This window comes from Rattus norvegicus, chromosome 16 (genome assembly GCF_036323735.1).
Source record: "Rattus norvegicus strain BN/NHsdMcwi chromosome 16, GRCr8, whole genome shotgun sequence".
Classification (NCBI taxonomy): Eukaryota; Metazoa; Chordata; class Mammalia; order Rodentia; family Muridae; genus Rattus; species Rattus norvegicus.
In genome coordinates this window covers 12,633,125-12,652,160 of record NC_086034.1, presented here as the reverse complement: position 1 = coordinate 12,652,160, position 19,036 = coordinate 12,633,125, and the positions used below count along the sequence as shown (strand labels likewise).

General features: G+C 40.6%; 1 protein-coding gene across 9 annotated transcripts in view; it reads left to right on the top strand.

The window, feature by feature from the left end:
- Nucleotides 1–18,787, top strand: part of Ccser2 (coiled-coil serine-rich protein 2) — a 112,672-nt gene extending 93,885 nt beyond the window's left edge. For 5 of the 9 annotated variants that reach the window (XM_017600329.3, XM_039095013.2, XM_039095014.2 and 2 more), the window contains one exon: nucleotides 14,014–18,787. In XM_017600329.3, the coding sequence (XP_017455818.2) occupies nucleotides 14,014–14,802 (789 nt within the window). In that variant the 3' untranslated portion in view covers nucleotides 14,803–18,787. Of the gene's footprint in view, nucleotides 1–3,850; nucleotides 3,936–8,320; nucleotides 8,361–14,013 lie in introns of all 9 variants that reach the window. The other 4 variants (XM_063275366.1, NM_001427501.1, XM_063275367.1 and 1 more) reach the window with 4 other exon arrangements.
- Nucleotides 18,788–19,036: the final 249 nt, after the last annotated feature.

Genomic DNA, 19,036 nt, shown 5'->3' with positions numbered 1-19,036 from the left:
TTTACAGTAATATTTATCTGGTTAATAATGAGTTTACTGTGTGGTCTTTAACCCCCGGTTCATTGGGCTTCACTTGAAATACATTATTTTGTAAACAGTTACTATAATTATAGTGATTTTCCTTTTACTCAAAAAATATATCTTGTTCCAGATGTTCTTTTTTTTAAAAAAGATTTATTTTATGTCTATGAGTACACTGTCACTGTCTTCAGACACACTGGAATAAGGCACCAGATCCCATTACAGATGGCTGTGAGCCACCATGTGGTTGCTGGGAATAGAATTCAGGGCCTCTGGAAGATCAGCCTGTGTTCTTAACTGCTGAGCCATCCCTCCAATTCCATAGATACTCTTTTTAAAGCAGGAGTTCAGCATATTAAGACAAGGGTTAGGTGATACAAGGGTGGGTGCAGTATGGTTCTTGTTTGTAAATTTTAGGGTTTTTTAGGCAGAAGTTTTAGAAATGAAAAAGCTATTTAAAAATCTTTGTAGTGTAAGCTCTTTTTATTTTTTAAATCTGCCTAGGCCTTTGAGAAGATTGCAGATGATAATCTGTCACGTTCACATTTTCTCATAACATCTTGAGACAGCTTAGTCGTTTTTGACATTGCTACAGTCACTTGAGTATTAGCATGTACACATGAGAACTCTGTAAACATTATCTAAATGTGAAGCGAAGAATCTGCCTGCAGTGAAGGATAGGAAGGGGTGATGGCTGAGAGGTTTGCTGACTGTGGTTTGTCAGAGCCACGTAGGAGAAGGAAGGAAATGGGATTGGCAGTAAAGAGACAGATGCCCGAGGACATGGCTGCTGGTGACAGCAGGATGGCGGGAAAGCAAGCACTTTGAACCAGCATGAATTTCCTCTGGAGGTTTGACCGAGTGTGGTTGGTGTCCACTAATGGCAGCAACACACGAGAAATAATAAACAAGGCAATGAGCCGAGGAAGAAGAAAACAGCATATAGATACTTGTATGCATATTACTTTGTGCCACGCTCTGATCCACCAAGAGTAGAAAAAGACACAGCCCCAGCCCACGGGAAGATGCTTGCTGTGACCAGCAGTCTGCCTGCGTAGCTCTGCACACAAGGAAGCCAAACAGACGCAATTGGTCAAGTACTTGCATGACTCAGGAAGGCTGTGGGAGGCTGCTGCTCTGAGAAACCAAAGGTCATTTATTTTGTTTGTCTTTTTGTTTGAGACATGGTTTCACTGTTTAACCCCTGGCTGCCTAGAATTCGCTGTGAGTACTAGACTGGCCTCAAACCCAGCCGAGTTCCATGTTTCCTGAGTTTGGAGATTAAATCACCAACAAGCCCAGTTGAAGGTTCATTTTAAATGTAAAGCTCCAGAGCCAGCTGTGCTTGGTGCAGTCCGGTTGATTCCAGCGCTTGGAGGCTGATGTAACAGGATGGCCACGAGTCCAGAGCCAGGCTGTGCTCTAAGCTGACCTCGGTGCTTTCTCAGACGTAGTCTTTTCCGATCTTTGTACTAGCCCCACTCTTAAGAACAGCATTGTTTAATATTGAATTCCAATGATAATTAAACAAAAGAAAACCATGAATTTGAGAAGGAGTAGGGCATATGGGAAGAATTAGGAGGAGGGAAATGACGTGATTATATTGGATTGAAGATTGTGAAGTAAATAAGTTGGGACATAAACAACGTAGGACAAGGATGGAATTCTATACTCTGCGCACTTCCAATATTGTTCTACGACCATTTAAGCTTAACATTTAAAGGTAGAAAGTCAGTTCTCACATTAAATGTAAAATTATCCTGATAGAGTCTTGTTACCAGCCAGCCATTTGTTTGAACACCTTACCTTAAATAATTAAAAAAGTTAACCTCAGGTTCCATCAGACAGCAAAGAAGGTTTAAAGGATCCATGTCCTGTCATATAATCATCTGGCCTGGATTACCACGGAAACAAGTGTGGGAGTATGCAGACTGTCATGTCATGTGGAAAGGCTGGACAAGTTAAAATTCTGTTCACAGTGGGACCTAATTGTACTTCTCTCTCCTGACTGAATAACTGACTGTTACATATGAGAGAATCAGGGAGAATGGTCTGGTATTTATTTCAAAATGTTCTGTTGGAGTAATTTCTAACACGGAATATATAAATCTTAGTTCACAACACTGCACATAGTACAGACATATACAACATCGATTGAATAGTGGAATAATGTGTGTTGTAAGCAGTTATTTCCCTGTTTGTGCAGTAGACTCCTGATGTCAGGTTTTCCCAGTATATTTTTATAAAATCAGAAACCTACCACAGATCCATCCCAAAAGGCATTGATTTCTAAACTTTAATGTTTATAATTTTATAATTTTACTAGCCCGTTTCCTTTTTTCTTCTACTTTGGTCTGAGAGATACGATGTCAGAGTAACTGAAACAACAGTGTATCTCGCAGAATTCTCTTTTGAGTAATCTCCCATGTGATTTTCTTTGAAGTCCAAATCATCCCCTGGGTGGGATGATTGGTTAACATTTCTGTGGCACTATCCTGATTTTAAACTCAGATTTGCCACTCTTCTTCACCGGTAGTTGCCGTAGGACATTTGGAGATTGTTACTCAGAGAGAATTAAAGAATATATTTCATTGCCAAAGGGTCTTATTTATATATTTATTTGTTATTGTTTTTATATTTGCCACTCAAAAGGGTTTGTGTGTGTAAAGACACACACACACACACACACATTTGTGAGTCGTCACACAATTGCTTTTACATAGTGTAATATTAATCATTTCAGGCATCGGGTTTTACATATAGCATGTGCCAGCTACCTTTATAAATACTGGCAGGAGCCCTGTGCTTCTGAGATTTCACATTCTGCACACAAAAGGTTAACTGTTGATGCCTTACACTGTTAATCATGTTGTGCCTGGAATTATTTTTTCAAGGCCAATAACAAATTATACATTGCTTTTATAAGTATCTGTCATTCAATTTGGACTTATTTCAACATGGAAGACATTTTGAAGCTGTTCTGAGTATGTGTTGGAAGAAGCAGTGTTGGCTATGAAGACTCAGAAAACAGCCTAAAGCAGCAGAGGTGGCTGGGACCGGACCGTCCCATCTCAGAGGTGGCTGGGACTGGACCGTTCCATCTCAGAGGTGGCTGGGACCGGACCGTCCCATCTGTGTTTGGCAGTTTTATCTGTGGGGATCTTTTAATTTGGCTACAATGTGAAGCTGAGGCAAAATGTGTTTCTGATTTGCTGGTGTTCCACATCTGACTTCCAGATGTCTTCCAGTTTTAGTAAAACATGATTGGTTAAATTAAGGGCCGTCAGTTACTAATACTAAAAAGCACGTGTCACCTATGTCTTGCATGTCACACTTTTGTAAGAACTTACTGTCACAGTATCCTAATTATTTCTAACCCTGGCTTCCTTTATTTTTGTGTTCTAATCTTTTGAAAATCTATGACTTAAACATAAAAATTTTTCTGTGCTAATGTTTGATTTACTGATTCATAAGTTAATATTTCTATATGTGAATACATATAATTTATCTTCCCTTCTATAGTGCTCTTCTGCAGAATAATAACCTGATACTTAGAAGATATATATGGTGGTGGGTTTAATGCATACAAGAAAGGCTTATTTGTGTGTTATCTACAAAGAGTTGTGAGATATTTTCTGTAATATGTTTGACAACTACATTTTGAATTCTGATGTGTCATTAATTTGAGTTGTTTGTAGGTTAAACAATGAAATTTATTTCTCATTGACACTGTTGCTATGTTATTTAAAAAGCGAAAACAAATGTGACTTTGGTTTCTCTGGTTCCCTTCTTCATTATGCCTCCCTACCCCCCATCTCTTTCTGCACAGGGTGGGTATTCTGCTCCCTCCTTCTCTCCTTGGCAGGGCTCCTTCCAGGGGATGCCACGGACTGTTCCACCGCACCGCAGACAGAGTGAGTCTGTGTCTCTCACTCCCACCCTGCTCTGGCTTCCCCTTCATGGTATTCCCTGCTGCATGGCCCCTCCCTCTCCAGTGCCTTCTTTCCCTTCCGGTAATCTGCAGGCACCTGCTACATGAGCACTCCCTGTGGTCTGCTCTCCTAACATTTCCTTGACTGCATGCAAACAAACCTCTACTATGGCTTCCTGAAAGCTGCCAGGGATGAATTTCACCGTAATGCTGTTGAGATCTTCCACTGGTGACCCTAGACCTGCTGGCATGCATCTGTCTCTAAGTAGATCTTATCAAGATCATGCAGTATACAAGATAAAAATTGTTTTTACCTACTTATTTTTAAAACGTACACAGATTTGATGGACAGATGCATACTGTTTAGGGATCAGGCTTACTAGACCATTGCACACTTTCAATATTTCCTAATCAAAGCCTTTGATTGTATTTAGTTACCATCTAAAGAGTCTTTTAAAAATTTTCAAGACCATTTTAAAACCACTAATGACTTTTATAATTTCTTAGCTGCTTCACAGCCTAGAAGCAGTGGCTTTGAATATGCATGGTTTACTAACATTTTAATGATTTAGTTATTACTTGACCTTCCACACGTCTTGACTGCTTTAATTATGTATTGTACTAAACCTGGTAAGTTGGCTTTATTTTATCTTTTTTTTGAAAAGTCACCTCCTCCAAAAGCTAATATTAGTGAAAAAGAGTCAATCAGAGCTAGTTCCACATTTTTCTCCATGGTTTGTTCTGATTCCTACCACTTTTTTCCACTAATTTTCTTTAGGTAAAGTACAAGGAGTCCCAAGGGGAATTTTAATCAACTTAGAATAAAATTTACTTTTTGAAAAATTATATCTTTATCAAAGTTATAAATAGTTTGCATGAATCCCAGATAAAATAAGGATTAGTTCTATAATTTGGCTCTGTTAAGCTCTCAGGAATGAGTGGATATTTCTTTCTGAAGAGGTTTTCATAGGATCCTTGAAACCATAGCTATGGGATCATTACATACACTTCAGCATCTCTCACTGAGTTCGAGAGGTTCTTTTGGGAGAGAAAGATGTTTTAACTGCTATACTGAGTGTCACCCCTGTGGATATGCTAACCAAGCTATTTTTCTACCTCCTTTAGAGTGTTTGTGCATGTGAGAAAGAGGGGGGTGGGATATGAAATAAGGGCATGAAGTCAGGAATGAAACCAATGTTTTTTTCAGAGACACTTTAGAATAGGTCTTAGGTTTCTTTCTATACTAAATGAACATTCAACATGATAGTACCTGTTTCTACATTTACGTAGTTTTCAGTTCCCAGCACTCAGTTGTTACATTGGTTGATTATAATAGGTGAGAGTTAAAGAATATCGCTTTCATTGTAATGTTTCACTTTAAAAGTTCTTTCTGATGCCTACTTGAGCATTACCTAGAGTGTTTATCATTAAATGTAGAGGCTGGGAGTGGGACTGAGTCTTCAGAAGTAGCAGCTTGGGTTTCTTTTGAGTTGTAAGAGTGAGTGGAAGATGTTAGACGTGGTAGATACAGTGTGGAAGGAAGATAGCCTTTAGAAAGCACACAGAGTGAGAGAGTGTCAGTTATTAGGAGTATGTACCCAGGCCATTTCACAAAGCTGTACTGGCCAGAAATATTGCCAAATTTAAGAATAACTCTGAGAGAAGTATAGAAGGTCCCAGCTTTACATGGCTTTCTCTAGAACTGATGAGTTGTATTCTTTTATAATTTTTATTAAAAATGAATGCTAATATTTACTTTGTGCTATCTTTCGATTTCAAATAAAATCTTTATAGGGTACAGAAAATAATCTCTGTTTAGGTATGTTGAACCTCTTCCTGCTGTGTCTGTGGAGACTTCCGTTAGTAGCATGAGTTGCTCCTTCCGCGCTAACGCCCACCAAGCAGAAGGCCTTACTGACAAGTCCAGATAGCTTCTCCTACCACACTTGGTGCTTCAGCATCATATTTAAGAGCGACACCATTTGTTGCTATACCTAACATCAGAATTTCCTCTTCCTTACGTTACTTAAAATACCGTAGTGATTCTCTGTAACTGTTGTCTGTGTAAAGCAGCTTAGGTGGGAGGAGCCTAAAGTACGTCTCCTTCTGTCCTAACAGTTCAGCAATTTCTGGATGTGTTTCTTGATGCCTAAATTTATATTCTAATAATTATATTTACCACAATCACATTAAAATGGTAGAACTTATAGCCTGCCTGTTTTCCACAGCTTGCTCTCTGCTTTTTCACTCTTTTTTGGCTCAAGAATTATGTCTCAGGGTTCATAGCCTTAATCTAATAATTAAATACTACACTTTGGAAATATTTATGTATAGTTTATAAAATATAACCATATATTTAAGAAAAGGATAAATATAACATTGAATATGTAGGTATTTTATTTGAATTCTCACTTCATCTCCATATAACTATAGTCAGAGCCATTAATTATTCTAATTTTGTAGTCAGAAATACAAATCAGTTAATCAGAGTGATGTTGTAATTTGTTCAGGGTAAGTCAACACACTACAGTTGAATTTTATTCTAAATCCAGAGCCTTTATCTTGCAATTTATTGTAGATACCCTTTTCTGTAAAATATAAAATTTCCTCTGATATACGGTATAATAAGTTCATTATAAAGGAGCTAAAATAACTTAAATAGTTGTATGTACTTCCTTCTAGTCTTTTATAAGGAGATAATCTTTTCTGGTTCTAGATACTTTTGAATCATATACACAAGTTTCACATAGTATAACTCGCAATCACTCTTTTATTGGTGGATGACAATGTATTATTATTTGAGAGAATTATGATTAAATCTTTTTCTTTTAGTCCACAGAAATTACTGCAGTGCATTTATCTCTGTGTGTAATCCAGTGCCAACACGTTCTTAGCCAGAGCTCTGGAAGGAAATCATTTGCTGAGTGCCGTGTGTGTTCCCTAGGAGCAGTTACCATGCATATTTCAACGGCCAGACATGCTGATAGGCTTGACTTACATGGCCCAATATGATTGACTCCGAGATGTGATGTCAGTCAGCTCTGACTGCACGATTGCATCAGCGGTGTGCTTTTATGAGCGATTAGCTCTGGAGTGACTTTTCATAAAATTAAAGTATTTTGCTGAAATGGAAACTAGGGTAATTTGGTAGAAACTGAACTAAGCCATTTTTTTTTCTCTGTAATATCATATACCTTTGTAGTCAACTTCAGATGCTATCTAGCATAGTTATTGATTGGTTAATTAGAAATGCACACCTAAATTATAGTCTAGCAGGACTTCCCATAAACCTAGACCTGTGTTAGTTTCTGTCAGTGTGTGAACTTGTGGCAGGTGCAGCGTTCAGTATTTCCTGTCTGGAGCTTTTTGTGATGGCCTCTCTGCCGATGGAGAAAGTGTTCCTTTAGCCAGTCCTTGTTCAGAGGTGTTGCTCTGGCAAATCACACCCTGTTATTAAAGAATTTAGACATGTTGTCTCGGAACTCCCAGGTAGATGTGTAAGAGAGAGTGTAAGAGACGGTGCATGGAGCCAGCGCTCTGAGTGACTGCCCTGCAGTAACTGGTCACCTCTCACCTCTGGTGACTTAAAGGCCTTACCTGGACCTATGAAGTCTGTCCCTCTGTAGTTTTAAGTAATGTACATGTTAATCCTATGTCCTCTTAAGTTTTCTGAGTTCTGGGGGTACCATTCTGAAATATAGAGGACAAAAGAGTATTCCTAGTTTCCAAAATCACCAGGAACTATGATTGGATTCATTTGAAGCTTTTCTATAGAGGGACTTGGTTGAATATGTTGTCTTCACAGCGATGTGTGGAAGGTCATGTATCATTTTATAGTGTCATTTCGAAGTTGAAGTCCAGTTAGCTGTACCTTTAAGAGGCCTTTAGTGCCATTGCAGCAATAGAAACAAATGAGCAAATACTAAGTATATTTAGTTTTATAGTGCGCTATACGATTTTTTAAATTACTAAATTTCTCTTGCCTTTTTTCTACCTTCATAAGGTATATAGGCCTAATCTCCTTAGGTTTTTGGAATATTAGTATTAAATTGTTTAAAAATTCTTTTCAGTATTATGTTTGGAGAAATTCAAGCGATCCCTTCGTATAAGAAGTGTTAAACCTACTTTTCTATGAGCATGAATATTTGTACTAACTTGTAAACCACTTTAGCAACAAAGTATAAACTTATCAAATGGGACTCACCATGTGCAGTTAGACTTTTACAGTGATGGGTAATGCTTAGACAGACAGGCGGAGCAGACACCTTGGCTGCTGCGCAGTTGTGGCGATTCTCAGTGTTCCGTCTGGTCTGATGCCGTTGTCCTGTCTCTCTCTTGTCTCTGCTCTCCCATTGTGCCATTGGCAAGGAGCTGAGAAGTTGGTCCATTACTTCTCTGACAAAGCGTGGTACAGTACAATTTCAGACTTTCCTCCACCTTCCTCATGGTCACCTATTGCTTTTCTGTTTTCTCCCCGTTTGCATGGTGCATGTCAGAGCGCGCATGCATGAGATTACAGGCATGTTACAGGTGGCTCCATTTCCATCTGCCCTTTAAGTATTGACGTGTCTTTAATAATAACAATGAACTCATCTGTAGTCCAGAAAATTATTGTGGGTATTTCATGTATGTTATGTAATAGCGGTTTTATACTTGATTTCCTGTTTTCTACGTTTCCAGACTGGACCATTTTTACCAGAGCTTGACACTTTAGCTGCCATCTTTTTGCTAGTCACTGGAGGGGAAGGATGCTTAGGAAATGCAACATGATAATTAGAGACTTTGGTTGTGATGAAACAGTAATGATGAGAGGCTTCCCTTGGGGTTGATCCAGTGAGTCACCGTGGAGCCACCTCTGTCTACACGGACTGCTCCACCAGTGGGTTTGGGCTTGCTGTGTCTAATTGTGACTCTTTCTAGGTGAGGATCAACTGAGAAGCAAGTGGGACGTTTTTCAGGAAAGCTGTTACCTGTTTGATGGTGTTGGACATGTAGATTTCATGCACTACAACTTTAAGATAATCATCTGATTATATTGTGCATTCTGAACACTCAGGAATTTATACTTGTAGCCAAATAACATGACGGCAGTATTTTAGTGCTACACTTAAAAACCTCTGATGCTTTAAAATAGATCTTTGCCACTTGTTGATGAGGTGTGTGAAATTTGGACATTACTTCATTAAACATCTGTGTACCCATTTAGAAAAAAGAGTTTAATAAACTCACCCACAGTCTCAGGAAAAGTAGCCAACACACATGCAAACTTGGAATTGGGGATCCTGTGCTTGGGCAGAAGGAAACCCGTTTCCCAGTCTGGAGTGTAACATTTCTCCAGTACTTATAAATGTGAAGCCTTGTGTTAAGGACCTGATAGTCTTGCTTTCATTTGCAGAAATTTAATTAAAAAATTTCATTTCAGGGCACTGTGATGATTTGCTCAGTATCTCACCAGTTGTAAAGAATAGATGCAAAACTCAAGCTAACACCAGTCTGATTCTAGAAGCGGAGTAATTCAATGCTGTGTTTGACTGACTAGCTCCATCACAGAGCCATCCAATAATTCTTTCAAAATTTTAATATACTTTAATGTTCTAACTCTAGTTCTTCAGTCAGGAAGAATAAAGGAGTCGTACCTTTGACATTATAATACACACGGCTACTTTGATTCAAAACACATGGCTGTGACTAACTTATTGAACTGTGCATTTGAACCTAGAAATCTCATGTTTTGTAGGAAGTAGTTTATTTTGATGTGATAACAATCTTGGCTCTTCTACCAGGCTCACTTACAAAAGGCATATACCTTGAACCTACCATGTTAGTACTCTAATTCTCACAGGTGACGTGTGTCAGGAAGCCCCGTGCTATATGGTTCGCATGTGTAATCATACTGTTAGAACTGGAAAAAGGAACTAGCTACATGCCTGTTGAGGTTGATGGTTTTTCCAGTCTTCTGAGCAAGAAATGCCCATTCAAGTTAAAGCAAAACAAAACAAACGGAAATCACTTGATGGCTAAGCTGGTCATTGTGAAAGATACTTCTGTTCAAGTTAATATGTAATTAACATCAAACATTTTAAGAAAAGCGGGATTGTTTTCTATTATCCAGACTTATTTGTCCATTAATTTTTAGAGGTTGATTTTTGTTTAACCATTAATGATCTGTTATTGACAGACATAACCAGTCATCTTTGCTAGTTTATAGCCGATTGAGCCATTCTGGAATACACAGCTAACATTCCCTTGCTCCTTATATAGCAGGCAAGGATTCAGTCACCACTGTGGAACACATACTAGGAGTACTGAGGAGCATGCAAGTCAAAGTGTCATAGAGCTCGCCCAGAGACTCGTGGTCTCTGGTTAGTTATCCTTGCAAGCAGTCCAAACAGGTATCCGAGGGCTTCGCTATAGACGGCCATCGAGCCATTGCACAACTTCCCATAGTGCCTGTTGCTGATGTTGTCCTTGACACATAACCATTTACCCTGAGGACTTTGTAGAATCGATCGCGTTTGCAGAGTTCATAGAAGGCGGAGTTTATTCCAAACTCTGATGCGAGACTTGCACTTGCTGAGTCCAGGTAGGACTAGCCTGGACCTCAGTGTGCACTGAGAACATTCCTAACAAATGCTCCACAAGTTCCAAGGACAGAGTACTAAGTGCCAGTCATCTGTTACTACAGGACGATTCCTGGATCCCCCAATGGTGCTTGGATTTCTGATGCCTTATGGGTCTTGTGAGCCATGGAATGCCTGGGTGCTTCCTGGGAGACCTTGTCCAGATAACAGGGAATACTGTGAATTTCCTTCTCCTCAGTCTGATTGACTTGTCTTACTGCACAATTGTACGCTGAATTATCTTTTACTGAAAACTTTACTGAGCTGTTGGTGATAGCGCAGTCGGCTGTTCATAGCTCACCCCTGACTAAATACTCAGAGGTTCTTCCCCTCATAGAGTCTCTCGCTCCACCAAAGTGAGATCCTGAAGCACTCTGAATCCTCTGCCTAACATTCGTCAGGAGCCCTCATCGTTCAGAGTTCGGTGCCTGTTGGTACCACCCTTGCCAGTTCCCCCGCAGTGCTCTCTCCACATAGTCATGGCGTCTGTGTCAGAACTGTGTGTTGCTGTTAGTCCTGGTCATGAAGCAGCCCAGCAGCCCTCTTTTCCTGGCCCCCAACCACCCGGGCCGATGCTGTTCCCCCTTTAGAACCTCAGTGCGACCATGGGTCCATTCTGTATGTCTTCTCTCCAGTCAGGCTTTTATTTTCTTTTTGGTCACATGCTGTGAGGAGTGGTTTTCTTGTTTAGTTTGCCTGCTCTGTTTAAGGAGCTCTGTCAAGCACAGGGACTGTGGAGTGGCCATCTCTGGGTTTTCTCACTTCTAGCACTATGCATTTTAATACACTTACGTGTTTTGAAGCTGTTAGTGGGTAGCTTGTTGTTTGTTAGTGCCAGTCTAGTCCATGTTGTCGTCTTAGCCCTCACAGTACAGCAATTTTTAACTCTTCCTTGAAAGAAACCTTTTCTCTTCATAATGGTAAGAATTTTCCAAACTACAGTTTTCAAATATGAGGCAATCATTTTAGGATAGGGAAATTAATTATATTACTAATAATTTTTTGAAATGTAAAATTATATTATTTATCTTATAAAAATCACTGTTTATTTCTAACTAGATGCTAATTTAGACTTTATTTGTGTAACTAGTCAGTCTTATACCCTCAGATAAAGACTCAACATGCTATGTTCTTAGAAGCTTTGTCACTTTCTAATTGTCAGTCTTGTAACTGGAGCTGTGTTACATTGAATATGTGCAGAGCATCCTTCTGCCCGCTGTGTTTCCATGTATTTCTCTCTGAGAAGTAGGGAGCATGAGGAATCAGCAGTGTGAGTGGATGTCTGTGTCCATCAGTGGTCTGCTGTGGAGGGGCGGCTCTCTGACCGCTCTGTCTTAATAAGAAAAGGAGATTTTTGCAGGCCAGTAGCATATTTTTGTTCCTAGGGATGGCCACTGATATTTTCAGTTTTTAAATTGCTTTAAGATCTTTTACATTGGTATAAGAAAACTTTATGGTTTGGAGGTGGGAATGAACAAGGGCCCTGTGCTTGGCCACTAGTGCTGCTGTTCTCCAGGCCCTGCATTGGGGAGATCTTGACGTCCTTAGTATGGTCCTGCTTGATCTCTCTTTTTGACATTTGTGATTACTTTTATATGCTTACTAGGTCTGGGATAATTAGCTTTGAGTGGTGATTGGGCTAGCTTTATTTTAAATATTCTGTAGTTAGAGTTAATGGTGATATTTATTTCTCTGTCCAGATTAATTTTGACTATTGTTTAGCCGTTTAAATGCTTTTATTTTTTAAGAACTTAATGAATGCATACGATGGTGTGATCATTCTCACCCCTCAGTTGTCCTTATCCCTTCTACCTCTCCATCCCAACCTTGTATTCTTTTTAAAGAGTAAAAAGGAAATAACCTATCAACCCGGTTTTGTTGCCCATGTTCTCCTTGGTTTATGGCCTTACACTGCAGCTTGGCCAGCCTACGAGGGGTTCATCCTTAAAGAGAACAGACACATTCCCCCCAAATCTGTTGACTGGTTCCTAGCTCCACGGGAGTGGGAGCTTGTGGGCGCCTCCTTCCTCCATGCCGGAGCATTGACTGACACGATGTCTTATGATTCCTTCTCACCTTTTAAAGCACCAGCAGCCCTCAGTGGTCCCTGCTGAGTGGTGATCCTGTTCTCAGTCAGCCCTAGCCATGCCTCACCAGTCTGTCACTGCTGACCCTGGGCAGCCACCTCCAGTGCTGATCAAGGAGTAAAAACAAACAGTGATGTGGTGAGAGAGGTCCATTCCTGCAGGAGGAGTGGTGAGAGGCACTGTGTGGGTTTCTTCTTAGGCTAGCATAGTTAAAAAGTATTTCATTGGTGAAAAACGATTGATTAAAATTCACATTTCAAACTGGGAGTTTTTGAAACTTTAGCCCAAAGCATAAAATAAAAAGTATATATCTGGGAGAGGAAATGGTTAGTTAGTGATTGAGTTAACTAATCCCTAGATTAGTTTGTACCTTTTAAAAACAAAAACAGAAACAAGAAACTAAAAACTGGATAGCCAGAAATAAAGGAATGGTAAGCTCTCTTGAGCTTGTAAAGGTGTTGTCACAGTAGGCTGCTGAGGGCACACACAGCGACTTGTCCTTAAGAACACGTCTCCGTGCTCTGCTCCTAGTTCCCGGTGCGTTCATCTCTGATTCCCTCAGCTGGCACTGCAAAGACTTTGGCTTGCTGGGGGCAATGAGGGTGGACCTTAGTGCTTTGCACATACTGGGCTAAGTGATTGAAAACGTTTAAACTGATACTATAGTCTTTTATTCCTAACCTTGTATTTGGTAATTCTCAAAGGAGACACAGCACTTGTCAACAAGCATTTAAAAATGGATTTTAAAGTGGATAATAGGTAGAGAAATGACCCTGGTTAAGAGCTCTGAATGCTCTTACATAGGACCAGGGTCAGTTCCCAATCACATGGCACCTTAGAACCATCTGTAACAGATCCAGGGGATCTGATGCCCTAATTTAGCCTCCACAGTTACCAGGCACACACATGGTGCACATATGCACATATATGCAAAACAGTGGTGTGTATAAAATAAAGTGGGTGCTATCCTGAAGGCTACCTTTACATGGGAGTGACACGTAGAAACATTCAATCAAAGAGCTACTGAGACTCCTCTGCTCTGGTGTAGATGAGGCTGAGGATAAATGGAGCAGTGCAGAGATTCCTGCCCCCTTGGTAAATGACCTAAAGGTTTCCTTTCGTCCCGTAGTTTGGATCTTGTTGCACAGTGTTTGCTGCTTCTTTCATTTTTGTTTGCATTATCATTTTTATATGTGTCATAAGTTTGCTTGGATATTGCAATTCATTCTTTAAAAACCACATCTTTTCCATATTAAAGTATAAGTGATAGTTTTGCCTAGTTGTAATTAAACTTGAATTAATTCTTGGTGAATTTCTAATATACATTATTGGCAATGTTTTTGAATTTTAACAGCCTCAAGTACTACAGCCTCCCAGCAGCCTTCCCAGATCTACAGACCACGCCCAGGGAAAATTAATAAAGTCACAACGTATCGAGGCCCACAGTGAATCTGCAGTCCAAGGCATGTGTCCGGGCGGTGCACGTCCAGATGGGAGCTTTACACGTGGCTCGCAACAAGACAGCCATGGTTTGGAAGACCGTCCTTTTTCGTCAAGCCCACAGTTCACAGTGGATGTGGTGAAGGACAAACCTTCTGAAACGAACCTGAGCATGACTCTGAATGCTCAAGAGCCTTATCATTTGGCAGAGAAAAAAACCAGTGATGCGCAGTTTGTAACTCCTCCTCGGACACCTTCCCAGTCAAGTATAGTGGACCAGACTAAGAGGGGTGGAAGAAACCAATGTCCTCAGCCCAAGTCCTTGCAGCTTTTAAAGCCATCCAACTTGAGTTCTTTGACACCTCCTCCAGATTCTGATTCATCGCCAGGTAGAACTTCCACATGTAAGAAGGCACCAGGAGTCACACCTTCCAATTCAAAACATCAGCCAACACCTAATCCTAACAATGTCGCAAATCATTTGAATCTGAAAACATCCAAACTCCGTCCCCCTTCAGGCTCTTTCAAGCAAAAACAAACAAGCAGTCCCCAAGCAGAGCCTCAGAACTTCCAGGCCAAGACAAGCATCCCGAGGCCCTTAGCTCGGCCAAAAGAACTGCATGCCCCACACAGCAGTTTGCATTCTGGGGATTGTGTGGCCTCTAATCGATATTCTCGTCTTCCTAAACCAAAGATCCATTAAGTGCATAGCCATCACCTGCCAGTTTGTCCTGTGAAAACAGTCTGCTCTCTAATAGCTTTATGTGCAGCTTATTTCTATGTTGGAGGTTCCATTTCAGCAAATCTTAACATTAAAATGCAGAAGCTTCTACTAGTTTGGCTCCTCCATTTTATATCCTGGTTGAGTTACGTACCGTTTGCACAGGCTTGTCTCAGGTAAACACAAGTTTACTTCTCCATCCCAGAGGCCAAGTCCCTCCTCATGGAAATACTCCATTTTTCAGGCAAGATGTGCACTTTGCTGGTTTAGTGCTGTTGTGGGACATAATGACAGGTTATCAGAATCTCGCCCCCCATGCTTATTCTAACTCTTGTCAATATGGCTGCTATTTTAACTAGAGATCCATAGTGGTGATGGAAGGTCGTTGTCTGCGAGCAGGGTCCTGGCCAGCTTTTGTATATTTATGAGGTCTATGCAAACGGTCCCCAGTGAGGAAAGGTCAGGCTCCTAGTGGGGGAGTCTTACCAGTTTTATCTTTCCTTTCATAATCTAGTCCTACTGTTTCTCCATTTGTCAGACAAATTCCTACGCTGACGGTTATCATTTTATGTAAACCAGTTCTGTGCTGCTGTAACATCTCGTTTTTCACACACATTTACTCTTTGCTTACATTGCTACTGGGAACATTTGGAGAGCTTGGGAGGCCGATGATACATCAGTTGTAACCTCTGTTGGTGCTAGAGTTTCGTGCTGCAATTGAGTTTTGAATCTTAGTAACTTATGGATCCATCGTATCACTTTTAAGTTTCCATAGCATACATTGAAAATTTAAAATTAAGTCTTTATTATAATATTTGTATTTATTGACTTTTTCTTAATGTCTGAAGACTGGAATAATGGACTTGAAATATTTGCACAAGATTTTGGTGGGATATAAAAGAGGGTTTAAAAAAGCTTATTTTCTATAAAAAATGAGTTAAAACACTTTAAGAAAAATATATAAATTTAAGACTATCATAATAAGTCACTTTTCTGGGTTTCCTAAGTTTCTCTTTTCTGTTGCTGTAAGGTTGAATGACAGGTTCTTGAAAAGTAGATTTTGGGGGAAAGATTACGTTGTAGGTAGGAAAGAATACTTTGTGGAGAGATTGCTCCAGATGTCCTGTTGAAGGCAGCTGCGGGCCTTCAGGTGACTGTACAGGAGCCCAGCTGTGCTGCTGGCCACTTCTCAAGCAGCTGAGTGAATTTACCTCATGTGTGCCCAAATCATGCCATCCTCAGGCTGGTCATCGTTTGTTCAATTCACATTAAGATTTCTCCGAAAGATAACCTTACAGGATCAGTATCTTACTAGCTGACCAAAACGTATCAAAAGGAATTCTGGCCCAAACAATTGAATATCTATCTACGGCTTCCTTTTTAAATGAACCTAGGTTACAAAGAGAAACATGATATCAAATGCATTCGTGGAAAGTTGCAAAGCCACATTTGCTGCCCTTTGGGGGCAGTCTTCCCTTAAATGTCAGAGCCCCTGAAGTGAATTTACTCTTTGGAGATGCACACCTTTTTCCAGCTTGGGAAGGGGAGCATAGTCTCCCACTGCAGCACCTCAGTCAGAGGAAGCTTAGGACTTGCTGCACATGGGTAGGTGGTCTTGAGCCATCGCTGCTGTGGGCAGAAGCACTGACTGTTCCGGAAGTGAGCCAGGTTGGACCCAGGTGTTGGTGGGCACATCCGCTTCCTTCATGGAGAATGAAGACTAATGTCATGGATTGCACATCAGCTACAATCATAGTCTAGTCCTCGCAGTAGAACATACTAATGTATTAGGTTTTTTAAATTCGAGACTTGTATAGGCTTTATGGAATACGTCCACAAATTGGTTTATCCTTAAAGGAAAGTTTGAATTTTTAAATTTATTTATAACTCTCTCATCTGAGGGAAATGTCCTTGTTGTCTGTTATATTAAAGTGTTGACTCTAGTAATAGCTTTAATCTCTGACCCACTTTAATTTTTTTCTCCCTGATAAATTTATACAAGTATTTATCCACCAGATCACCCTCTCTATACCTTTGCTGGGCCTTAGTCTTGATAGAACATAGGCAGACTTATCAATATATTTTGTTTTCCTTGAGAATAGAGCCTCACATAAAGCCAGGCTGGCTTCTGACTCACTCTGCAGCCAAAGATCACCTTGGATTTTCCATCTCCTGCCCCCATCTCCACAGAGCTGAGATCACAGGCATGCAGCACCACACCCAGTTCTGTGTGGCACTGGAGACTGGATCTAGGGCTCCACGTGTGCTAGGCAAGCACTCTGCCAAGTGAGCGACATTCCCAGCCCTCATCACTATGCCTTTGAAGCACAGCGTGTGCTTCAAATACACCACCCAGAGACCATATCTAGGATGCACTCACGAGCAGCTATTGGCCTGCAGTTTTCTGGAAAAGCTGCAAGAACACCATCTTGTCTGCTCCTAGTAACGCTAAGTCCAAATGAGGGCCCAGCGCTGCTGAATAAGCAGAGGTCATTTTCTCGATGTGGCTCATTCTCTTGGTTGTGTCTGTGAACCAACCGAACTCTGCCAACTTCTGCAGGAACACAGTTCACTTACTCTGTTCTGTCAGTGAGGACAGTGGGAGTAGTGGATTCTAAGGCCCAAGGGTGAGGTTGGTTAACTTTCCCATGTATGAAAGAGAAAAGAATATACAGAATTATTTACTTGGCTTTTTAACAGGATGTATTTCAGGAAAAAAAATTGAAGCTGTTTTTGTGAGCTGGAGTTTTGCTGTGTAGCCTTGAGTTTGTTCAAAGAAAGCTTTGTCTAAGGTGTTTATTGCACAGGGACAGGCGATGTCAAGACATCCAACAAAGGATTATAGAGTCATATCATTTGGAAGATTTCTAAACACTGAGACTATCTACCTGCTATTTTTCTTATGGGTCTCGTTTTTTATTTGTGCAGTATTTTCAGTCATATCTGCTACTGTTCGTTGTATTTATATAGACGTTAGGGAACTTACTAAACATTTTAGTAAGCAAGAATTTGAGAATGAAAGGAAATAACAGATACGCACTTTAAATGAGCTTAATTGCTTGGAGTTGTGCCTGAAATGTCAAGATGTCTCCTCTGGGTGTGGCTTTGTTCAGTGAAATGAATTTCCCTGTAATTGTTCCTGGCTGAAGGTGGCTGTACAGTCTTCACAGAACTGTATCCCAGCATGCCACTTTGCCCATGATAGCACCGAGTTTTCTTTGAATGTCCGTCACCCCCTTAAGTATTTTACTCAGTGTATCAAGACAACTTTATTCCAGTAACTGTCCCTTCCGAGGTTCTGCGCCATAGATGGTGTCCCAGATGTAGGTGGCTTCCTGGTTTCCCACCAGAGTGGTCCTACCAGATTCCCGAGGTTGCACTGGAGTCCAGTAAGACCGTAGCCCCATTTCCACTCTCTCCATTCTCCACAGTAGCTTCCGTGTTGCTGAGTTAGCTTTGGTAGTTATGTCTGCATGCGGATGCACACATTTGAAAATGAAGTATAGCCGTAATGTAAACCCAAGGGATTTTCCCTGGAGGTGGTCACCTGCTCTTTTCCTCATCGTGATGCTTGAGTTCTCTTTTCTGTTGTTGATCTTTCCATGGGTCCCTTTAACTTCCTGCTGCCGCAGTCTGAGAGGCTACATTTGGACAAGTGATTGTGAGGCTCCTATAATTATGTAATTGATTAACGATTGTGGCTTCATCTTGTTGAGTAAAAGCTGCCCCTTTCTTCCTGGCAGAGCATTGCTATGATGAGGAATGCTGGCCTTGAGAACTTAGTCACGGCTGACAAAAACCAGAAACAGTATCTGCAATGTTCTTCTCCCTTGATTTTACAATCCAGTTCCAAGTACATAATGTATATTAGAATTTGCCTGTAAAATGAATTATGGAAACCAGATGTAAAGTCTCCTGAAAGTGTTGGCATAGTAATTAAAAAATAAAGTTCATAATTATAAAAGCATGCTTGTCTCTACAGTTTGTTTTCTCTACTCTCCTTTCCCCACTAACTAACGGACAGGATACTGCTATTTTCAAGTTGTGATTTTTCGTTTACAAGTTCCCTCCACACGCGTTATACCCCGAGCCACGATACCTGGGAATTCAGGAACGAGCAGTTGTTCCATGGCCTTACTGATTGCAACAGTCTCGTGCTTTGGTTTCTATCTGAATGAAGTACCTGTCTTAAGAAAATATTAGGATGGGTTATGAT